At 39.1% G+C, this 23,292-nt stretch overlaps 1 protein-coding gene across 2 annotated transcripts in view; it reads left to right on the plus strand.

Moving 5' to 3' along the window:
- Positions 1-23,292, plus strand: part of cskl (c-src tyrosine kinase-like) — a 49,079-nt gene that overhangs the window by 17,880 nt on the left and 7,907 nt on the right. The window contains exons 2-6 of one of the 2 annotated variants that reach the window (XM_085444410.1): positions 9,767-9,822; positions 10,259-10,342; positions 15,078-15,191; positions 15,936-16,048; positions 19,305-19,524. In XM_085444410.1, coding sequence (XP_085300536.1) covers positions 10,328-10,342; positions 15,078-15,191; positions 15,936-16,048; positions 19,305-19,524 — 462 coding nt within the window. In that variant the 5' untranslated portion in view covers positions 9,767-9,822; positions 10,259-10,327. The remainder of the gene's footprint in view (positions 1-9,766; positions 9,823-10,258; positions 10,343-15,077; positions 15,192-15,935; positions 16,049-19,304; positions 19,525-23,292) is intronic. The other variant, XM_085444329.1, reaches the window with a different exon arrangement.

The raw sequence follows: 23,292 nt of genomic DNA on the forward strand, positions 1-23,292 counted from the left end.
TTGGATGAAAAAACGTTTACAAGAAAGTCATTTCCTCCTTTGGGTTTTATGCAAACTTAAACATATGTTGTATATTTCAGTGAATTCATGCCTTCAACTTTTCCTGCGTTTTGCCTTGTGGACCGCTGCTGCTGCTTTCTGGTGTTGGCATGTGTCAACTAGGAGCAGGTTACACCTTGGAGAGATCGCCTGTCTCTTTTTAATTTTAGATTTTAACCAGTTTAACATGTAGTTTCATATAATGGTGATGAGTGACATGACACTTCCTGTGAAGAATTATCCAAATTAACTGTCCCTAATAGGTAGGGCTGCTCAATTAATCGAATTTTAATCACGATTACGATCTGGGCTTTCAACGATCATTAAAAATGACTGAGCCGATTATTAGCCCCTCCCTCATTTATCCGCGACACCTTAAAGGCCGGTCCGTGAAAATATTGTCGGGCATAAACCGGTCCGTGGCGCAAAAAAGGTTGGAGACCGCTGATTAAGAGGACCCGAGGGAAGCTCGGAAAGCTAAGCAGAAGTTATTTGGAGAGGAGAGTGACTGCCGTTGGTTGAAAAGAGAGTTTAAAAAAAAAAAACTTCAGTGGTGTTGCACACTATTTGATATTATTTTTTTAAAGTCATTGTTAACCCTTTAAAGCCGTCAGAGCAGCACGCTCCGTTTTGCGTAACTATTTTTAAATCCCTGTAGAACCTGAACCGTGTAAGCTAGCGCAATAATTTGTTTTGCATATGAAACCGGAGGAGTTGTACTTACATCTTATGCCATCAGCTTGTCCTCGGTCACGGTTTCGTTCCACATATAGCTTTGCCTGTTTGGCTGCTTCAGCCTATAAGTCGATCAGATCAAAGTACTTTATCATCAGTGTATATTGATATGGTATATTTTCAAATGTTTTTCTCTGTGAAAAATGCCATATGCTTGTCTTTGAGAGCTAACATGTTGAATGACCCACTAGCCACTACTTTTAGTCCACCTGAAAATCAGCTGAATTCACCCTCAGTTAAGCTTTTCGGTCTTTTTGAACACTGTGGTTTGGTTTTAGAATTGTGGAGAAATTATGTTGTATGGTGATTTTTTTTTTTTTGCCTCGCCCTTGCTCTGAACAGTCAAAGTCATGTGATCAGTGAAGCATGTGGAGCCTCGGTAGTGGCTGCTTGCTGTGCTGGACGACAGCTCATCCAGATGAAGGGCATGTGGACACTGAAGCCTATTAAATGTCTGGGGAAGCTGCTTGCATCTCTAGGCACATCATCTCTCTGCATTTCCACTAATTGGTGCCTACTTCCTGCTTCCTTGTGGGGAGTCTCTTGGCACATTGAATACACACACATCAGTGTAGTTGCAGATGCAGATACGAAGACAAATGCACACCACAAAGCCTGCCTGCTGCTATTTCTTCTTATGTCCATTTTAATCCCTCACCCTGTTTCTTTCAGTACAGCTTTGCACCAGTGTGCTGTTGATTTTGAAAATCAAAAGCTTATTTAAAAAAACCCTGTACTTGTTTTTTTTTTCAGACACTTGTCCTCTGATGGGATGACTCTGTTGCCAAATATTTCTGTTTAACTGTCATCCCATTGGACTTGCTGTATGCTGTGATCTAATAACGACATTGTTTGGTTAGTTACTGCCCCTTCTTTTTATTCTTGTTTTTCTTTCTAAAAATTGGCTTTTAACATTTTCTGTGGGGTTGTATTTTTGAAACTCAATTCGAGTGCAAAGCTCACAGTTTGAACAGCCAGGCGGTCAGGAAGTGATGGATTAACTGTTCACTCTACAAAAGCTGTCTTTTTTTAGTTTAAGCTTATACTGTATATTTGCATACCCAGTAGGTCACATTTCCATATTTCCCTGCCTTTTTTTCTTTTCTTTTACACAATACAAATACAATACAAACTTTGTATTGTGCCTGAGTTGAGGTTCGATAGTCACAGCTGCACTACACTTACTGCCATAATTGTAATAACTCCATGTGCTAGAGATAAGACATTACTGTTGATACGTCATTGTTTAAAAATATACAGTCTGTTTATTTACTCTACACAAAATGAGGTTAGTAAATAGTGTTTATACATATATAAACTCATTTGTTCAGCAGCATATATTATTAAAAACACTACAATTTGGTTCAAGCCCAGGCACCACCAAACTGCTCTGTTGGGCTGTTAAGTCCAGGGCCTTAGCCCTTTTTGTTCCTTGGGTGCTGCATCATGGCTGTCTGTGCTCTGCTCTCTGCTTCTTCCTTCTCTTCTTGTTTCCATAACACTTTATCTGCTGTCAGTTAAATGCAGAATTTAATAGTTTGGTTGTTTTCTTTCTTTCTTTCTTTCTTTCTTTCTTTCTTTCTTTCTTTCTTTCTTTCTTTCTTTCTTTCTTTCTTTCTTTCTGTCTGTCTGTCTGTCTGTCTGTCTGTCTGTCTGTCTGTCTGTCTGTCTGTCTGTCTGTCTGTCTGTCTGTCTGTCTGTCTGTCTGTCTGTCTGTCTGTCTGTCTGTCTGTCTGTCGTTTATCATCAACTCACTTTTAATTTTACAGTAAAACATGTAGTCTAATTTAGTTCAGCATTATATGTTTTTGGTTGTAAATGGAAGCGTAACAGGGTTTTGGGGTAGTGTGTAATGGCCTGCCTTTGTCTTCTTAATTTGTTGATCATACACATCTGTGCACAACTAGAAATAATTTTGAACCTGCAACCCAAGTTGGCTTATAACGCTGTGGCTTTTCTTCAAAACAGTCAGAGAACCCAAAATAGTCTGACGCATGAGCAGGCCACAACTCTGTTCCACGCCACAAACCACCAGACTGCTAATTTTGTAGTTCAACCCTGTTTGTTGGTTTAGCAGTAGCTTACTAGTTATTAATGTTATTACAAGTTGGCTGGTTACAGCAGGCCAAAACGGCACTCATGGCACTGGGACATGTCCAAATGCTCCAGGTGGGCAAATGCCACCGTGTCCTGACTTTGACAAGAATGAACAATGCCTAATGTATGTTCACATTTGCAGTGTTTATTTACTACTACTGCTTCAGTGAATAATTCAAATTCACACAGTATTAGCTGCTGCAGTTACACGTTGCAGTTTACACGTAGATTTGTTCAGTCTTTTTTACGGAAACCAAAAGACCCACAACATTTTTTTTTGTGTGCACCAGCTCTTCCTTGTCTGCACCTCATTTCTGTTCTGTTCTTAATTGCCCCCATAGATGAGTTTTATTAGTTAATGTCACTAGATGCTTGGTAGGTCCAAGCATGCCAGCTGCATCAGTGTGTGGGTGAACATAAACATAGATCAAAAGCACACACTCACTGACAGCAACTAGTTTTTTGGTAGTTCTATAAGCTTTTAATTTTTTGAAGTTCGAAACAAACTGACAGTGTCTGCAGTTAATTTACCCAACATATATTCATGTGAGTAAGATGGGGTCTTTCAAGAAGTCATAAATGATGAATAATTTATTTGATTAATTGCCCCCTTTTAGTAAGACTACTAAGTAAAAAGCTGTTTTTGCAAAATATAGATTTTGTTTGGAGTCCTGCCAAAAGACGCAGAGTTTGCGCAGCGTCGAAAACTAGCAGTTCCCAAGAACCAACACACAGCTGGAATTTAAAACGTGCAATGCACTGAAAACACTTTGTGTTGTGAATGGAGCTTTCTTGGCACCAGATTGAATAGCATTACCTGACTAACCAGTCTTGGAATTCTTTGGGAATGTTGTTTACAAGTTTTATGTATAATGCTCTTCTTTGTTGAGTGTGATGGGAGCTGTGGCATAATGCTGTCTAAGTAAATAAAATTTCCCTCAGGATAGTTATTGGCTGTTTAACAGACAGAAATCTAGGTCAAGCTAAGTTGCCACCCCCAAGTCAAAAAAAAAAAAGAAGGAAAAAAAAAGACTTTAATAAGTTCCTGTAGAAGCATTACTGTTAGATTGTAATCTGTGGATGGCCTTGGGCCTGCTGTGGACTTGAGCTTGCATAACCCAAGGCTTTGTCACAGTAATTTTAGAAATCAACAACAGCAATCTCAGTTAAACACCAGCCTTCTCTGGTGATTTCTGTTTAAGCTCTTATTTATCCAGGAAAACTGACATGGCAGCAATCAGTTGAACATTCTCATAGTTGCAGGCAAATGATAGGTGTCTAGTAAACCAGTGCTGCATTTCTTGGACTGAGTCAAATAATAAGAGCTGGACTAGAACCATAAGCTTAATAGAGGTGGGAATCACCATACATCCCACGATACGATATTATCACAATACTTAACGCACAATACGATATTATTGCAATTTTTTAAAATATTTTGCGATATTCAGATTCTGTACATAAAGGTAAACTTTATCAATATTCATTTTATCTAATAACAAAGTCTCACACTCAGTCTTTCTCTCATTTCAGTTTTATTGTTGACAAACTGAACGGTTTGTATTACAGTCTAGTCCAACTTAACTGAATGCAACCATCTGGTACAATTATAGCTATTCTGAACTATGCAATTTATGAAAACTATGCAGCCCATTCAGCAACTGAAGAATTTGAAAGTAAATTAAAACAAAATATAATTTTACATTAAATAAAAAAGTTTTAAACTTAATTAAAATAAAACATGTTTTAAATTAAAATAAGTAAACTGTCATGTTTATTGCTGCCAAAAAACAAGTTAAACACATTTGGACAGTGAAGGAATGTCAGGATTCTTGCTCAGAAAAAGGAGCTGATCAACATGCTCTGAAGTCAGAGTTCCAGTCCACAAAAACTTTTTTTGTAACAAAATATCGATTTCTGCTGTCCTTGTATCGATACATTATTAGCAAACAAAATATCACGATACTACACAGTATCGATTTTTTTCCCCCACCCCTAAAGCTTAATGGACAAGATTTTAGCTTGCGACCAAAGCAAAAATATGCTCTTGTAGCTTCCATGTTGGCACTGCCCAAAGAGGTTTTGGTCTTCCCCAAAAAGAAAATGACCAGGACTATATTTGTTTTTCAAGTTGGATATCAATTGTTCAAGCATAAAATATATTTTTGTTTATTAAATAATGAACAGTAACACAGACTCTGTATCTTAACTAAATGCCATCTAATTGTGCTTGCATACATACTTTTGCCTGGCCAGCTCATCCAAGAGACTCTATTGAATTCCCAGTACAGGATAGGCAATACACACAATCACTCCAATGTATCCTGGGTCTGCTATGGGATGTCCAGTAGGAAATGCCCAAAACACCCCACCTAGGAGGTCTTCAGGAGACATTGTTGTCAGATGCTTCAACATTGTCAGTTGGCTACTTTAGATGTTGTCTAATAGCAGTTCTACTCAGAGCCCCTTCTGAATGAGTGAACTGCTCACTATATTTCTAAAACCAAGCCAAGACACCTCTCAGAGGAATCTCATTTGTGCCCAGTTTTTTATATCCACTCTTTAGCCAAAGATCATAGCTATACAGTTTATATACATTTGGACAGGAACATTTTTGATTCTGTACATTATCAAAATAAATTTTAAATAAAACCACTCAGATGCAGTTGAAGTGCAGACGTTTAGCTTTAGTTCAGTGAGCTGAACAAAAAGATTGCATAAAAATATGAGAAACAAAATCATTTTTGAACACAATCCCATCAGGGGGCTATAATTAGAACAATTGGACAAATAAAATAACTGAAAATAAAATGTTAATTTTTTAAATACTTGGTTGAAAACTCTTTGCTGGCAATGACAGCCTGATGTCTTGAACTAATGGACATCACCAGATGCTGGGTTTCCTCCTTTTTAATGCTCTGTCAGGTCTTTACTGCAGCAGTTTGTTTGTGGTCTTTCTTTCTGATGTTTATTCTTAAACCAGTGAAATCATGCTTGGTTGGGTTAAAATCGGGTGACCTATTTCGCCATTCAAAAATATTCCACTTCTTTGCTTTAATAAACTCCCAGGTTGCTTTGGCTGTTGTTTTGGGTCATTGCCCATCTTTATTATAAAACTCCGCCCAATCAGTGTGACCGCACGTAGCTGATTTGATAAGACAATATGTCTCTGAACATGTCAGAATATCATCATTAAACACTAGTGTCTTCAGTGCCACTGGCCATGCACGCCCAAGCCATCACATTACCTCTGCTGTGCCTTACAGATGTGGTATGCTTTGGATCACAACTGATACAACTTAACTGATAATTAATGACATAACGTAGGAATTACCCACACCTGCCCATAAAATAGCCTTTGAGTCAATTGTCCAAATACTTTTGGTTCTTTAAAAAAAAAAAAATGGTGGCACATGTTAAGGAGCTCAAACTCCTAAAGCCTTCATCGGGTTTGAATGTGGATACCCTCAATTGAAAGCTGAGAGTCTACACATTATGTCCATGTCCATTAAATAACTCTAATTGAAATATCTTTCAGTAAATGGGAAAAAAAAGAAAAGAAAACTTGTGTCAGTGGTTAAATCAGTTCAAGTACCCTGAGGTTTTGCTCTCTGCAATCACTAAATAGTGATTTTAATCTTTTATATCTAGATGACACAAATTTCCCAGTATTCTAAGAACTGTGAATTCGAAAATGCACTCCAACATTATTTTATGTCAGAGTCAGTCTCTTGCATTTCACTTCTTATGAAATTATGCAATGGGAAAATTTCTATATTGGAACAAATTACAACTTCTTAAAGCAAATGAACCAAAAATGTGTTAAAATGAACCAATAACACAATTAGAGACCCTACGTCAGTGTTACATTTGTTTCAAAGGAAACATTTGTTAATTCTGTTTTGACATTTTTGGTCTTTTTCTCTCTCTTTTTTCTTTTTAATAAAATGAAGCAATAGATTATTTTGCAGTAACTGTCCTGTCCGCTGACGTGGGGGTGTATGAATCATCTTTTGTTACCGCTATCTCAGTTGTCTTTTTTTCAGAGCTGATTTGTGAAGTATAGACACCATATAATAAAAACCCAGTCCTGTCATAGTTTTTGATAGTTCTTTGTATCTGTGTTCTGTGGTGCGCTGAGCAACAGCTCTTCAGGAATCAGGTTGGGGGTGTATAGTACAGAAACAAGAGTTAACATCGCTGTATTCTCTGAGGTCATGGAAAATGCAGAAAGTTGTCTAAGAGCTTCGATGCACTGAAATATTAATGTGGTGAAACAAGATCATACAGGCATATTGTAGATGGGAGGCGAGCACTTAATTTCTTTAATCTACATCCACCAAAGTGCAGTAGGTTGCAGGAGCTGATATGAATCACAAAGGTTTAAAAAGAACAGGATGGCACACACAATGCAGGTTAGAATACAAACGACACATAAAATAAAACCATAACATTATTACTGGCATCTGGCACAGCAGAGAGAAAAGCAGCGCTGCATCAAAGCCTACTGTTACATCACTTGGTGTGTTGCCATAACACTCAGCTCCTGTCACACAACAGAAGACAATTAGGAGGAGGGGCGTGGAGAAAGAAGTGATTTGCATTCATGTGTGGTACATGTGGTACTTGGGGGGGTTGTGAGCCTGAATTAAAAATGTACTCTTTGATGTGATATTTGAACAGCCATACACTTGAACCATTTCTCTTTACAAGATTTTGTTGTTTGTGCTTATTGCTCATCTGGCCAGGATCATGGTTCATATTTACATCAGGCTAAAGGAAAACTGAAGGTTCACATTCCTAGGCTAGTCTGTTATGGATAAACATTTTAAGCAAAAATAAAAGCAAGGAAAAAAAAAAAAGTAATATTCACCGGGAATTGTTTAACTCATGGAGAGTGATGTGATCAGTGAAATGTTGAAGCTCTTGAATAGCTTGCAGCTATTCCTCAGCGCTGGAGCAAGATAAGAATAGCACTCACTTGTCTCCTTTCCATTGACTAGCAAGTGTGGCTGCTCTGTTCCAGCAGGGTTGCTTTAGATGTAAAGAATGGTAAAGGGAAAAGAAGTACCCTCTGGGTTCACAGGAGCAGCCTGGCCTTGGATATATTTGGCTCTGTCAGTTTGCATACTGCTCTGCAGTGGTCTGCAATTAGGCTGTTTCCTGTTTCAACACAGGATATGGTAGGGCTGTGAAGCTTTGCTATAGATGCTCTTAGGGAGAATGCCAGGCTCTTTGAAGGAGATGCATCATATTCATGGATCTAAAATTACACAGAGCTCTGTTATTTCATAAGTTGGGGGAATCGCCTGCTTATGCTCAGTGAAATATAATCCAAGTGAAAGCTGTAGGTTGTTTTTCATCAAGTCCATCTACAATACATAGAACAAGTCACAGTCCAATTTGAAGGGTTTTTTGTTGTTGTTGTTGTTTTTCCCCCAGTACTGACCTCTTTTAAATTGATTTTATTTTAAAGTTAGGTTTAGACCATTTAAAATTAGTCTAAAGATCAGCAGTGTAGACATGTTCACATTGGTATCCAAATACAGCCCTTTCCTGCCTCCATAAGAACCACTGGAAACTGTTCGTCAGCAACTTCTTCCTACTTACGCTCCACCCTCCCTGTTTCAACTTGCTGTTTTCTGGACTGGACGGAAGTAAGATGCTTGAATGGAGCCTACCGTGAGAGACCTGCACCTAGTGTTACTTCTGCTTCATTATAACAACGCTGTGTTGTGTAAGACTTTGTGCAGTAGAAAATTTAAAAAGTAATCTTTTAAAATGCAATGTGGCAGTTAGGGCTGGGCCATATCATACCTTTCACGGTAATACCGGTATAATGTTCGGCAACGATAAGAAAATGAAATATCGCGATAGGATATGGGTAAAACGCACATGCACAGTGCCTTTGTTTTCATATGCACATGGTGGAAAAAGGATGGCGGAGAATGAGAAGGGCGAAAGCGGATCGTTGAATGAAACGGATGAATCAGAATTGGTTTTTAAAAATGCTGCAACTTCAGTGGTGTGGAACTGGTTTGGCCAGCACTATTTTTGGTAGAGCATGCTAGCGGGCCGTCGTTATTACAGTGTTTTTTGGAAAATACGGCACACTTAAAATCAATCCTTTGATTTTTCTGAAAATCGACAGTGCCCTTTATAATCCCGTGTGCCTTATGTATGAATTCTGGTTGTGTTTACTGACCTCGAAACGATTTTATGTGGTACACGGCACTCGAAAATCTGTCAAATCTTTTAGTACGACTTTGCTAAACTACGAACCCGCACAGCTTGATGGATTGTCGGAGCATTACGGCTATATTAGGCAGGAGCCTCGCAGAGTGATACATACTGTGCTTCAACATAATATTACCGTGTTGTGCGTGTATAACCTCTTTTTAAGTTCTGTGGATATTATACATGGTTATGCTGAGGATATGTCGGCCAATTTCAACTGGAAATGCCTTTTGGTTAAACTGTCAGCAAGGAATTTGCATTTGCACTGTTAAATTTTTATTTAACTTTAATGCACATAAAAAACACCTGCTCGTTTAAGTGAAAATACTTTGATCGTTTTTTGGGGTTTTTTTTGCACTAATAAAGTTGAGGAGTTGTAAAGTATTTTGTCTAGTGTCAATTATATTGTCAGTTATATCGTTATCGCAAATTTTCAAATGTATATCGTGATAAATATTTTTGGTCATATCGCCCTGCTCTAGTGGCAGTTAAGCACTTTAATAAAATGCTTTCTTTTTTTTAGACAGTAAGTAAACTTATGATTGCTACTGTGCAATGATTGCATTTGGTTATTGTCTTAAAGCGGCAGTGGGTTCTGGGTTTGAATTAACCGAAGCCTTTGTGTGTTGACTTTGCATGTCCTCTCCATGTTTACAAGAGTTCTCCCCAGATACTCTGACTTCCTCCAACAGTCCAAAGGCATCCATGGGTTAGGTAAATTGGCATTTCTAAGTTGGTCAGACGTGAGCATGAGTGGTTGTCTGTTCATATTAACCCTGCGATGGATTGATGACCTGTCCAGTGTGTCCTGTTCTCTATAAGAGAATGGATAGATTGGCGTTTTACGTTATTTTAATCCTTTTTTTTTTTTTTTTAATTTAAATCACATTCGCCCTAATCTCTACTAACACTTTGTAGCAGACACCATCCACTAATCTGTCAGCCATGCTAGCTGTAGAGTGATCAGATCAGTGCTAGAGTTGTTGGAACTGTTTCATTTGGGCTGATTAACCAGCCAGTGAGATATGCTTGTGACTTGCTTTTGTGGCTGTTTGTGTTCTTATTGTTATGACATACACTGTGATCATTCAGCAGTTTTTATATAATACATTTGTTGTCTTTCTAATGCCTTTATCTTTATGTCTTACAGCTCTCATGGTACTAGCTGAACAGTGACCGCTACCTGCCTGAGGACACCTGCTGCCAAATTCCCTTCATCATGTCTGGGATCCATGTAAGTGAAGAACATATTGCTTTTTTCCACCTTTGCTTGCACACTTTTTGTGTCCACGTGTAATAGAATTAAAAATCCTCTTCCTCTCTATATTTCAAAGAATCTGTTTGAAATGAAAACTCAAGATTCTCTCATTAGCATGTTTTAGTTGTTCTGGATGGTTACAAAGTCTATAAAAGCTTTAGATCTAACTCTTTTCCCAGTTATGAATCTAATACATTTGTTTTGGGTATCTGCTGGTATCACCCCAATACCAGTTTTACATTAATACACTGTACACTCCTGAGGAAGAGACCTTTTTTTATTTTATGTATCGGGCATATCAGGTTTCAGTTAAAACTGCTTTCCTAACTTTATCCAATTTAATGAATTGGTATTTTTCTTTAGTAAATTTTAGGTGAATAAAAATGAGAAACAATGGTTGACCCCATTTATTTGCTCTACTCTCAGTTCAGTGCAGCGAGTCTTCACTGCGTACTACTGTCATTTATGATTGCCATAGTTTCTTTTTACCCTGCTCTCACTGAGTGCACCTGCGCTCACTCACACGTGCATCACATGTAGAGTGGAGCTGACAAGATAGATGAAGTGAAATAATATTAATCACGCTGACAAGAGCACATTATGTAACTGAGTGCAGTAAAGGCTTCCCAACAAGTCTTAAAGTGAACATAACGATGACACATCATAATCGTCTGAGCTTTTCTGTCACATCAAGCAGCTGGCCCACAGGTTACAGTTCAGTCAAAAACTAATGTAACCACACAAAGAAAAGCTGCTAGCATAACATTGTGAAATACCACCAATACAGACATCTGATCTTCCAACAGCACTATTCTTACTTTAGATATAAATACATGTGCAACTCTTCCAAATAAGTTCCCGTGGTTTTGTTTACAAATCATTAAATTAATAATGCCTTTCTGTAAAGATAGAAAAGTTTCCTCACGTCTTCAGTTGCTGCATTACGTTTGCCCTCTGGAGGTTAATATGTCCAAGCAACAGTTGTCTGGTTTTGTTAATGTTGTTTAATGTGGATGACGAGCATCTCTCTCTCTAGATTAAGACAACACTGTAGCATACTCCTCCTTGATCTGCCAGAGGTTTCTTGATGCTGTGATCACAGCACTTTTTAAAACTTCAAGACTTTAACTTTTGTTTGATCCTTCTTCTATATTCTGTCTAATCGTAAACTGAAGCTTCCTATTAGCACAAAGCTGGAAGTTCAAATTGCACGTATCTGAGTTATACTGACAACTACTTTTAACTTCTCTTTTTCTTGTCAATATTTAAATAGTAGAATTTTATTTAGGAAGATTAAGAATTGCATTTTGCTTAACGCTTTAAATATGTAACCATCTTGTGAAATATAATTGCATCAGATGAATGAAATCTAGCTGATTATGCTTTTTTGCACTTATTAGCTTTTTTTAATGTTTTCTCAATCAGTCCAAGTTGTAGCTAATAATAGTTTCATTATTCTAGATATTTAAGCATCAAAATTCAAAGCTTTGCAGAAGTATAAATGTAAAGTCCTCTGTAAAGATTGACAATGTAAGGATGGGGGTGGAGACTGTAGAGGTGGAGTAAGCAAATACAATAAACTGACTTGTATATCGCCCAAGAGGTGAATTCGAGGTGGATGATCTACATCCTCTTCTCGAGCGCTTCCCTCTTAGGAAACAACACAAGGAAAACATGCTGCTGTTAAAAATATATGAACGCAACTTGGTGTTAAATTTAGCCGTAGTTTTCTTCCCCAGCTGTTTTGTGTGTTGCATGAGGCTATGTCTTAAATTACTTAAGAGCCGCAAGGAAATTTCCCCCAATGACACATTAGGTCTAGCAGAGCCTCAGTTTAATAAAGTTCTTTTCTTGATGTGACCACATGGAAATGAAGGCTATGGGAGATGCAATGGTTTTTGGGGGTTTTTCTGTGTCACGGCAGCCATCAAACTCGTAACGCTCTATTGACTGCGATAGACACATTCACAGCCTCCACTGCAAATAAAGCAGCTTGTTCAAGGGCTCTACTCGCTCACTCACACCTGCTGCTTTGTTCTCTGGCTTTGTCATTTCACGTTATTGAGGCATGATAGTGATCATACCGCTTTGCTGATCTAACAGTGCGAGCTGAATGCTCTGTTTTCCTTTCTTTTCTGTCATTTATATGTGATTCTTGCAGCTGTGGCTTTTAGACAAGTCAAGATTGATAGTGAGTGCAACTATATGGCAGAGCTTTAGCTGAGGTTCAAAGTCACTGCAGTGGAGTGAACAGGCAATAATTCTCACTGAAAGCACATTGTTTTGGGTACACACATACACAGGTATTTATTTTTTTCTCTCAGGGTTATTTTATCTCTAAGCAGGTACAGGTTTGGCAGGGCTATGCTGGGAATAAGCTGAGGTCAGCAGATTTAATAAACCTACTGTTTGTTATCTAGGAAGGAGATCTGCCTCATCCGGTTTTTGTTTTACAAGCATAAACAAAATTAACCCATGGAGTGGTAACTGAACTCTAAATGTCTGAAAATGGAAAAATATCAAGTTTGAAATGAGATTCTTGAATTTAAATGTCCTCCATGCTTGTTTGAGTAGCTTGAAACGGTCAACAACTCCCATCTCAACACTAGTTAAATTTATGCGATTAAATGGTGAAATTTCCTTTAAATTACACATTTAAATGCTTTTTAATGGTAGACATGTTTATCAAGCTGATGTCAATTGGCAATCTAAAAGAGAAATGTATTTAGAGAAGATCTGTTTTCATTTTTCATATATAATTTTTATATATGAAAGGCTGCAGTGAGGCCCAGTGTAATGTAAACATGGACTGATCATCCAAAGCTACTTTTGATTCCAAGAATTCAAATTTGGAGCTCGAAATGAGTGTCATAGGTCCCTTTTATTTCCTTTTAGCAGATCATCCAGAAAAATGCTTATTTGGATATCAAAGCAGAAAAACATTTTGGCTTTAGACACTTAGGTGTTATATAGGGTTTTATGCCCGTGATTCATGGGGAGGGTACTACCATTACACAAATAAAGTTGCTGCTTTATACAGTTACTGCTTCTATCTGATATGTTATTGCAGTCTTAACATTTTTGTCAAGATTCAAATAACTACCTTGGGGTGCATTATCTCTGCCTTTCAAGTGTGCAATATCGAGCACAGCTCAGCCCAGACAAATTATTGCTTACTATCTATGCCACACCTTTTGTTCATGCACAACATTTAACGTTTAATTTTTAGATTAATAAACTCTTTTAATGACTGAACAGTGGCTCAGTGTTTAGCACAGTAATCTCCCAAGTAGGGATGGGTATCGTTTAGGTTTTATCTGATACCGGTGCCAAATCGGTACTTTTGAAACGGTGCCGGTGCTCAAACCGGTGCTTAAAGAATGGAGAACACAAAATTGGTCCAAAAACCTCTCATGTTCAGCTGTTTTTTGTAAAAAGATAACAATGTTAGCCTTTTCTGCAGCTATGGGGCATATATGGTATCACTCTTGGCTGGAAGCAGTGCTTAAACAATGGAAAAAACACAAACTTTGTCCAAAAACCTCTCATGTTTAACTGTTTTCCACTTTTTCTTTGGTCATTTTAGCCTTTTTGGCCAGGGTGAAGGGAGTATCTGCCATCAAACAAGAAGACAGCCGCATGTAGCTATGATGATGTTTGCTAGTTCACCTTACATGCATTAATGTAATAACGTGGTTAGCCTACTCACGCAGAGAAGAACGGCTGCTGCTGCCATCATCATCCGTCATCATTTCTGCTACACTGGCAGGGCTAGGGGCCAGGACTCTCCTCTTCGTGTTTTTGGGGGATGTTGCATAACAGGCAACCCACCCGCAGTAGATGCGCTCGTGTGAGGTCTCGCAGCAAGATATCAAATACGGCGCATTTCTGGGCTTTTAAAAAAACGCTATGCATCGCCAGGTGTTTCATCGGATTTGAGGTGTTACCTCCTTTGACAGTATCACAGTATCAGCTTAAAGCAGTTGTTGCAGGCTGCTGAGTTTGCATATTTTGCTGTGAAGTACAGCCAGACTTTTGACCGCTTCGGCTTGGACATTTTTAATCTGTAGCTCTGCTCTAAAAGAACGTACGTACCTGGGCCCGCCTACTATTCTCGGAAACGTAAAATGATTGGCTAGAAGTGTATCACAGCTCAGGAAAAAAAAGCACCGAAATAAAGCACCGAAATGTGCGCTGCTTTTCGGTCTGGTTACTACCGTTTATGTCAGAACCGGTGCCATCATGGCACCGGACACCGGTACCCATCCCTACTCCCAAGTTTCCATGAAAGCTCCAGTTTCTCTAAACATGGGGAAGAAAATTACTTGCTAGGTTAATGTTCATACTTCCTGTACTGCACCAGGAAACTACTGCAAAAAGTGTTACTTACGATTTTATTTGTTGAGGCCTTATTGGATTTGAACAGATTTAACACGGTCCTGAAAGATTTGAAAAGGGAAAACAAACAACATAAGAAGAAGAGTAAACTCTCTAAAGAAACATTCAGAATAAGGACTGTAATGCTGGCAGGCTTTGGTTTTAATAAGTGGATCCTAGTCTCATAACACTGTGATTAGGACTTGTTCTCGCCCTCCCCAATTGCCTCTCCACCTCTAAACTCTTTTATTGTGTTCTGTAATTTGTTTCATTTAGCTCCTTATGAGTTACACCTCTAGATAATGTTGGTTCCTCTGTGTTTTCTATAATCTAGGTACCATGGTCGACTGGCACAGAGTGTGTAGCCAAGTATAACTTTCAGACTGCCAATGAACAGGACTTACCCTTCTGTAAAGGAGACGTACTGACCATCATCGGAGTCACCAGGGTAAGAAAACAAGTGCCTTGAATATGGTTGTTCTAACTAAACCCACAGAGCTGCCATCCTAGCAATTATTATTCAGTGAATAAGTTACTGTTTAAGCTGTTTCTGTTTCTTCATGGGTTTTCACAGTTAATAGGGTTGTTTTTTTTTTTTTTGGATTGTTCACCAATGATTGGACTTGTAAAATGTTCTCTGTATGTTAAAAACAATATACAGATGTATGCAGAGATGTAAAAGGACATGGATTTGTCTTCATTCTTGAAATGTCAGCAACAGTACCTATAACAGGATTTGTGCAGTATTTCATGAGACAATCCTAGTTTTTTGTACTTTAAGTCAGAAGACAAGACAACCAAAAGTTTTGTCCCTAACAAAGTAGTTAGTTTATTCATTTGTATGACAAATGACAAGACAAATAAAGAGCTACATTTAAAAAAAAAAAAGTGTATCAGCTTTTAAAAAGGTGCAATGAACTTAATCCTATCAAACAGCTTTATTGCTTCAGTTGGTGGGTTTCCTTTTAGCTAGAGGCACTCGCTGGTTTCTGTTGATGCAACAGCTTGTGCCCACAAATATCTGATGGGGCTGAAGTGGATTTTGGCTTTTATTCTCTACTGTGTCTTTCTGTGTTGTGTTATCTCTAAGGTACAGAAGTGTTCCTTACCCACAAAATGACTTGGTATAAAAATGGTACCCCGCCTTAGTTATGGTATTTCAGCTGTGTTGTGGTGTGTTCGACTGTTTCAGGATCCAAACTGGTACAGAGCAAGGAACCAGGTGGGCAGAGAGGGCACCATCCCAGCTAACTATGTCCAGAAAAGGGAAGGCGTCAAGTCAGGAGGGAAACTCAGTCTTATGCCGTGAGTACTAGAATGGATAATCCCAGTTAAACTGTCATGTCTGTGTGTTTGTGGTGTTTTGCATTTATTTTTAAGACCATACAAACATTTTTTTAATGCAATGTAAGAGGATAAAATACTTTTTTTTTTTTTTTTTTTTTTTTTTTGTAGGATTGCAGAACTGTTTCATTCTGAAATAACATTTTAGTTGTTATAGCCCGATTCACTTTTGTCTCCTGCTGTGAGAGGGAGAAATTAGTCTTGACTTCAAAAGATGAAAATTCCCTGTCTTCTGTTGTCTGTGTCAGACACCCATAGAGGCTACAGCCAGCTGTGCACTAGATTTGAGTGACATTTCGGGCTCTTTGAAAATGCAGCTATTCAAAACGAGGAAAACATAACGAGAGGCATATTCAAATGAAAGGAGACAGGAAAGCCGAGCTGCTGCAACCGAGCTATGAGCTATAAGATGTTGAAAGCTGTGAGAGCTGTCAGACCATTTGTGTTTACTCTTGAGATGGTAATAAACAAGTCTTAAAACTTTGCAAAGCAGAAGAAAGTTCTTAATTTCAGTAGGAAGTACATGAATTGCAAGAAGAGAATGGTAAGTTGGACCTCAAAGTTGTGGTTTTTTGTAATGGGCATAGTTAAGTTAATTAAGTCAAAGATAAAGTACAGATTGTATTTCAGTTTCTCAGTGTTTCCAGTATTGGAAGTATCTAATTTTCTTTGACAGTAAGGAGTTATATACATAAGCTGCTCATTTATTTCCTTGTACCTTTCAAACCTCGTGCAGCAACAATGAACTCTTCTCGTGCTCCTAGAAGGAAATCATTAACACAATAAAGGTGTCAGCTGCGGATAGAAAGTGAAATGCAGTCTTGTCAGCATTGCATGTGTAGCTCAAACTATTCTTAGTGATATGTTCTTAAAATGTTGGCAGGAAACATTTATATAGACTTTTGACCCTCTTTGTCTCCCTTCATCAACTGCTGCTGAAAGCGTTGACCTCTCTATTTGCCACCTCATACCGTCTGTTCACACCATTTTAAATTCGGTTACTGTGTCATTCAGCTCAGGCATGTTTTGTGTGTGATATTAGGAGGCCCGGTGGTGCAGTAACTTAAAATGAGCCTTGTGCAGCTACAAGGGATTTGTGTGCACACAACAACACTGATTATTAAAGGCTAACGTGGGGAACAGCTGTAATTAATCTGTAGCTCAGAATGAATTTAATGAAACTTGTTTTCAGCCATAACCAAATGTCCTTCTCAGAGTTGCTTTTCTAAAAGAAAGGAGGAAAGAAGAAGAGGGTGCTATGAAACTAACTCACTGCTCTTTGACTCCCAAATATTCAGCATGCTTTCACATCCTGACCTTCTGCTCTAATTGCTGCCTTTGAGATCACTGCATAGTTCAGTGTTTTAACTCAAGTCATCAGAAGTCGTTTCTCTGTATCCTGCAGGGACTTTTGGATTTTTTTATGAATCATCAGCAAATGTCTCGAAGAGGACCTCTCCCTCTCTTCTGGGTTACGTAAGGGTTCATCTGTGGTTTTCTGCTTTAACGTTCACCCGTATCAGTTGATACTCGGCTGTAGATACAGCGCTTGCCTCCTTTACTTGACTCTGCTCCATCTACTGCCCTCATGTGGCAGATATCTGACCCATGTAACCAAACCACCCTAAAGAAAGCTGGCGTATTCATCTGCGCTGTCCTACTCATTCCTTCCAAGTTGTGCTGAACATGTTGTTCACTTTTATTTCAATATGATGTCATTTCTGAAAACTGCGGTTAATTTCTGGAGACAAAGCAGCAAGTGTGTGTCTACCACTGGGCTTTGTGTTACTGGGGCCATCCACTCTTGGCGCCTGCTCTCGGATTATTGGGAGTTAAAGAGCTTCTCTCCATCGGAGAAGCTCCCTATTCTGATCTAATCAACTCGAGCCATGTTAAGCAGCTTTACCACAAGGGCCTCTGCTGTCTGAGGAGACCAAGTGGAGTGATTGAAGAGGAGGAGGGCGTGACAGAGGCAGCCACAGGAAAGTGGGCTAAATCATTCATAGTTGTTAATTACCACCCATTGACCAGCCAGTGCCGATAAGGAGACTTTGTCCTTTGCAATTCTTGATGGCTAATGTGACCTTTCATACAAATAGTGGCAGAAATCAGCAGGGTACATGGGATACCCCCCTGTGTTTATGCTTAATACCACAGATCAATAGCCATGAATGGAAGGAAATTCAGAATACTGAAATAGGGTGTTAGCTTTTGTTGTAGGAAACTGAAATGTATCTAACAAAGATTAAAAAACATTTACCATTTAAGCTCGATGGAGGATGCATTATCATTGAAAAGCAACAGCAGTGTGAAAAAATTCTGTTTTTGTAACAGATGATTGTAAAGATGGTGGTTGAGTAGATCAAAGTGTGTGATCTTGCTGTCTAATCCGTCCTTCAGTAGCATATAGATGCCTCCTATCAAGCCATATGGCGAGGTTGATGCTCGTTGTGTAACAGTTAGCTTCTAAATCAGGAAGCAAGCATTTCTTTGTTGCCACAACCAACAGAATTGTGATCGGCTTTTTAACTTAACAGGAGGTGGAGTTGGTTTTTGATCTCCCTCCTTTTCGCTACAGCGGGTGGTGAAAGTTCAATCCGTCTCTTGGTCTCTCTGACCGCAGTCGGGAATGGGTGACTTGGTTTTATCCTGCTCCCCGCCTTGTCTGAGCAGCTTTTGCATTTTCCTGTTATTGCAGTGCCTGTATGTCAGTTTCCGACTCTGCCCCAGGCTTTGTGTATGTGTGTGTGCGCATGCATGCGTGCGTGCGTTTTAGCACCATGTTTCCTGTTGTTTGGGTTCAGGTACTTTTTCACTGACTCCCCAAGATCAGACAGCCTCGCCCCTTCACCATTCAAGCTGAACAGGGTGGAAGTGCTGCTGTCGGCTTCCCATTACTGCCCCCCTCTTGTTTTTCACTTCTCATTTCAGAGGAATGCTGTGGGCCATGATACATGGAATTTGGTACCTCTGTATGGTTGAAATTTAGTTGTTTTCTTCTCTCTCTCTTTTTGGAGATATATTCTTAAAAAACGGCACAAGTTGAGTTTCTGTACATAGATCAAACAACGTCATTGTTACATAAACACTCTGTGTGCGGCCATAAAACACTTCCAGTCAATCCTGTGTGTCCTTTTTGTCTGACATACTCTCTCTCCCTCTTCCCTCTTTGTCTCCTCACGTCCTTCATTCCCACCCCTCTCTTCACTCTCTCCAGCTGGTTTCATGGGAAGATAACTCGGGAGCAGGCCGAGCGGCTCCTCTACCCTCCAGAGACGGGTTTATTCCTGGTGAGGGAAAGCACCAACTATCCTGGAGATTACACCCTGTGTGTCAGCTGTGATGGCAAGGTGGAGCACTACCGCATCATCTACCACAACGGCAAACTCACCATCGACGAGGAAGAGTATTTTGAGAACCTCATGCAGCTGGTGGAGGTGAGGAAGGATGGAGAGCATATAGCTGTTATTTGTAGTCTAATTTTGTTGACAGAACACCTTTAATAGTACTACTGGCATTCAGTTTGGCAGTAAAAAAACGATGAATGCCTTCTCATAATCATCATCATCATTTCCAGCTGGTTTTTGTTTTTAAGAGCCGAAAGACTTGAGGCATTTAACTGAACGTCAAAGAGAGCAATTTGTAAGAAAATGAAACTTTAAATGTCACCTTGTTTTAATGTTCCAGTGCATACTTCCTCTATCCTGAAGGTCACAGAGAGTTAGGCTACATTTTATTTAGGTAGCTCAAATTAAGTAGTATCGATCCTTAAAATAACTGTTACAGTAAAAAAAGTTGGTGATTTTACAAAGTTTATTCCATCTTAGGTTTTCTTCAGAAAGGGTGGCGCCATAGTTTAGCAACTAACACATGTGCCTGACACATGAAAGATCCCAGTTTGAGACCAGGAGAGGAACTAAATCTCCTCCTGTGGGAGGGTTGCGTTAGGAAGGTCATCTGGTGGAAAAAATCTGCCAAATCAAACATGTGCTACATCTGCTGTGGTGACCCCTTGTGAATAAGGGAGCAGCCGAAACAAGCAGAGTTTCTTCAGTAAAACTGAAGAGCAGCAGGAAAACAAACCTACTTGTTTTGTTTTGGTTTTTTTTGTTTTCCCCTTAAAAGGTTGTTATATAATTCCTATGAGAATTTATATTTCTGTTTGTTTCAGGCCAACTGTTTATCCTCTCAGATATGCTTCGTCTGTCTATCAAAGGTGTTTTAGATCTTAACACAGTTAACACTGTACGAGAGACTTGTTTCTAGTCTATTACAGAGCTAAAAGCCTCTTATATCACGTATTTTCTACAGTTAAATATTGTATCTCATTGTCCATTAGGTCACACTAGGGCTGCTCGATTATGGCAAAAATGATAATCACAATTATTTTCACTGAAATTGAGATCTCGATTATTTGACGATATTTATTTAACCCTTTAAGACCTACTATAGAACCAAGTCCGCCAGAGCTTATATATATATATTTTTTTTTATACATGCTGTAGTGCCATTTCTGGGAGCATTTCAAGTTACTATACATCAATACAACTGTTATAGCCCATAATTTAATAATATGTATGCATTAAGTCCATAGTAACTACATTAATTGCATAAAAGTGCAATAAACTACAAAAAAAATTAATTGAAAATCGTTTTTGTTACATATATTTCTACTTGGAGAAATTTAAGAGGCTTATCCCTCAAAACTTTAAATACAAAAAAGTTGCAAAAAATAGTTTACAACAACAGGAAATTTATTTTGAGTGTCTTCATAGTTTTATTTTTGAGATGCACCAATTTTTATATACTGCAGGAAAAACGAAAAACAATCCTATGATGCAAATTTGCAAAGAAAACAGCAGGTGCATCAAAATAAACTATTTCCAGCAGTGTAATTCGAGTTCTAAGCATCACAGAAACTATTCAGAAAAGTCAAACATGACTTATAAAAACACCAGTATAGGCTTTTAAGGCCTACAAGTAAAAAACTACATTTTCCGCAAAAATGACGTCACTGCCGGTTTAGGGCAGGAAATGGCGGACATGCGACAGTTCGTGCTGACGTCTGTTTCACTGTGGGAAGTGGCAACGCGTGTTTCTGTAATATTATGTTTTTGTTCCTGCAAGCGCTTTTTATGCAATTTTTGCAAAGTTTTATGTGGAAGGAAACCGTGACCGAGGACAAGCTGATGGCATAAGATGTAAGTACAACTCCTCCGGTTTCATATACAAAACAAATTATTGCGCTAGCTTACGCGGTTCAGGTTCTACAGGGATTTAAAAATAGATACACAAAACTGAACGTGCGGCTCTTTAAAGGGTTAACAATAAGAATGTATTGAATAATGACTTTAAAAAATAATATAAAATAGTGTGCAACACCACTGAAGTCTTTTTTTTTTACCTCTCTTTTCAACCAACAGCAGTCACTCTCCTCTCCAAATAACTTCTGCTTAGCTTTCCGAGCTTCCCTCGGGTCCTCTTAATCAGCGGTCTCCAACCTTTTTTGCGCCACGGACCGGTTTATGCCCGACAATATTTTCACGGACCGGCCTTTAAGGTGTCGCGGATAAATGCAACAAAATAAAACTAGTACCGGTACCGAAAAAAAGAATAGTTATTCATAACACACGTGAAAAGACCAAGGAAAACCGAGTTTACGATCAAAACGATAACAAAATAACGCTGAAAACCGATAAAAACCCTGAAACCATACATTTCACACCTGAGCCTCAACTCTCACGGCCCGGTACCAAACGACTCACGGACCAAGGCCCAGGGGTTGGGGACCGCTGCTCTTAATTGTTGTGACGCATGTTCGAAATGCAGAGAGGTGCGCTGGATTTGCCACACGGAGCAGCGTGAGAGTAAAGCACGAGGGAGGGGCTAATAATCGGCTGTCATTTTTAATGATCGTTGAAAGCCCAGATCGTAATCGTGATTAAAATTCGATTAATTGAGCAGCCCTAGGTCACCCAATGATCCCATCACATTCCCCTAGCATTTGTGACAGTCAGTCAGTTGCATTAAAAGCTGATTATCTTACATTACACCTGCAGTCTTTGGTTATTGATTATTTTTTATTTGTTTGGTAAAAAGGAAAATGTAAACCTGTTTGAATCAACAAAAAAGTTGTTTTGTTTTTTTATTAGGAGTAAACAATTGGAATCCATCTTCTAAACTGCATGGCACGACAGCTAATAGAAATAAGTTGTGGTAGTTATATGGTGATAAATGATGCAGCAGTTTGATTACATAACTCTGTAAAGGACACACATGCTGAATATCTCTGTGGACTTCTCCCAAAACTCTGACTCAAGTACGTATCCTTCAAAAAGCTGTCTGATCCTCTCACTCCCTGACTGCTCTCTGTAAGCTGGTTCAGAGGAAGGACGGAGTGTGGAAAGGGGAAGACGGGGAGACATGATGATAGAAACGGAGAGGGAGCGAGATAAAGGCCTTTCATCCTCTTAGATAAAGAGAAGAGCTGGATTGGCGGCTATCACACTTTTAATTGGGCCTCATCTTTTTTGCCTTGTGGGGCGTTGGAAGTGGACAGGCAGGAATGTGCCAGCTGGCAACGAGACCATCTACATCCCCAGCGCATTCTTGTTATCAGCCACCCACAATCTCTCTCTCTCACACACACTCTCCAACACACACTCACCCTCCGGGCTCAGTTCAGCCTCTACTTCCTTTCTCCACCTCCCTCCCTCCTCCTTTCTTTCTGTCTTTGTGTTCCCTGGTGGATACCTGGCATATTGCTTTCTGTCCTCCTCCTCCTCTCATCTCCGTATCTTCCTTTCGCCCTCCACTGTCTCCGTCTCCCTGCTTTACCCTGCTATGTTTCTTTCTTTCGGTATCTCTTTACATCTTTATTCTGTAGCCTGTCTGCATTCCCTTGTCTCTTCTTTCTCTATAATTGCGCATGATAGAATTCCTTACATTCTTGTGTGTTTTTCCGGCTCGCTCGGTGTTCCTCTGCTCTGTTATTCTTCATATAGACCTACACATCAAATGCTGGCAGACCTCTGTCTTCAGTCAGCGCATCCTCTGATGCACGTGGTTTTTAAAAATAACAAAACAAAACAAAAACAAAAGCAAAGCTCGCTCCATATGGTATTTTTAGGGGTGTAATTGCACAGTCAAAGTATTGTCTGTTAGGGTGCTCACTGGCTGTTTCAACTCTGTGATCACACCTTTCT

Source organism: Copadichromis virginalis, linkage group LG1, assembly GCF_057382275.1.
Source record: "Copadichromis virginalis isolate Kocher_CV1m ecotype Utaka linkage group LG1, C_Virginalis_male_GT1.1, whole genome shotgun sequence".
NCBI classification, from domain to species: domain Eukaryota; kingdom Metazoa; phylum Chordata; class Actinopteri; order Cichliformes; family Cichlidae; genus Copadichromis; species Copadichromis virginalis.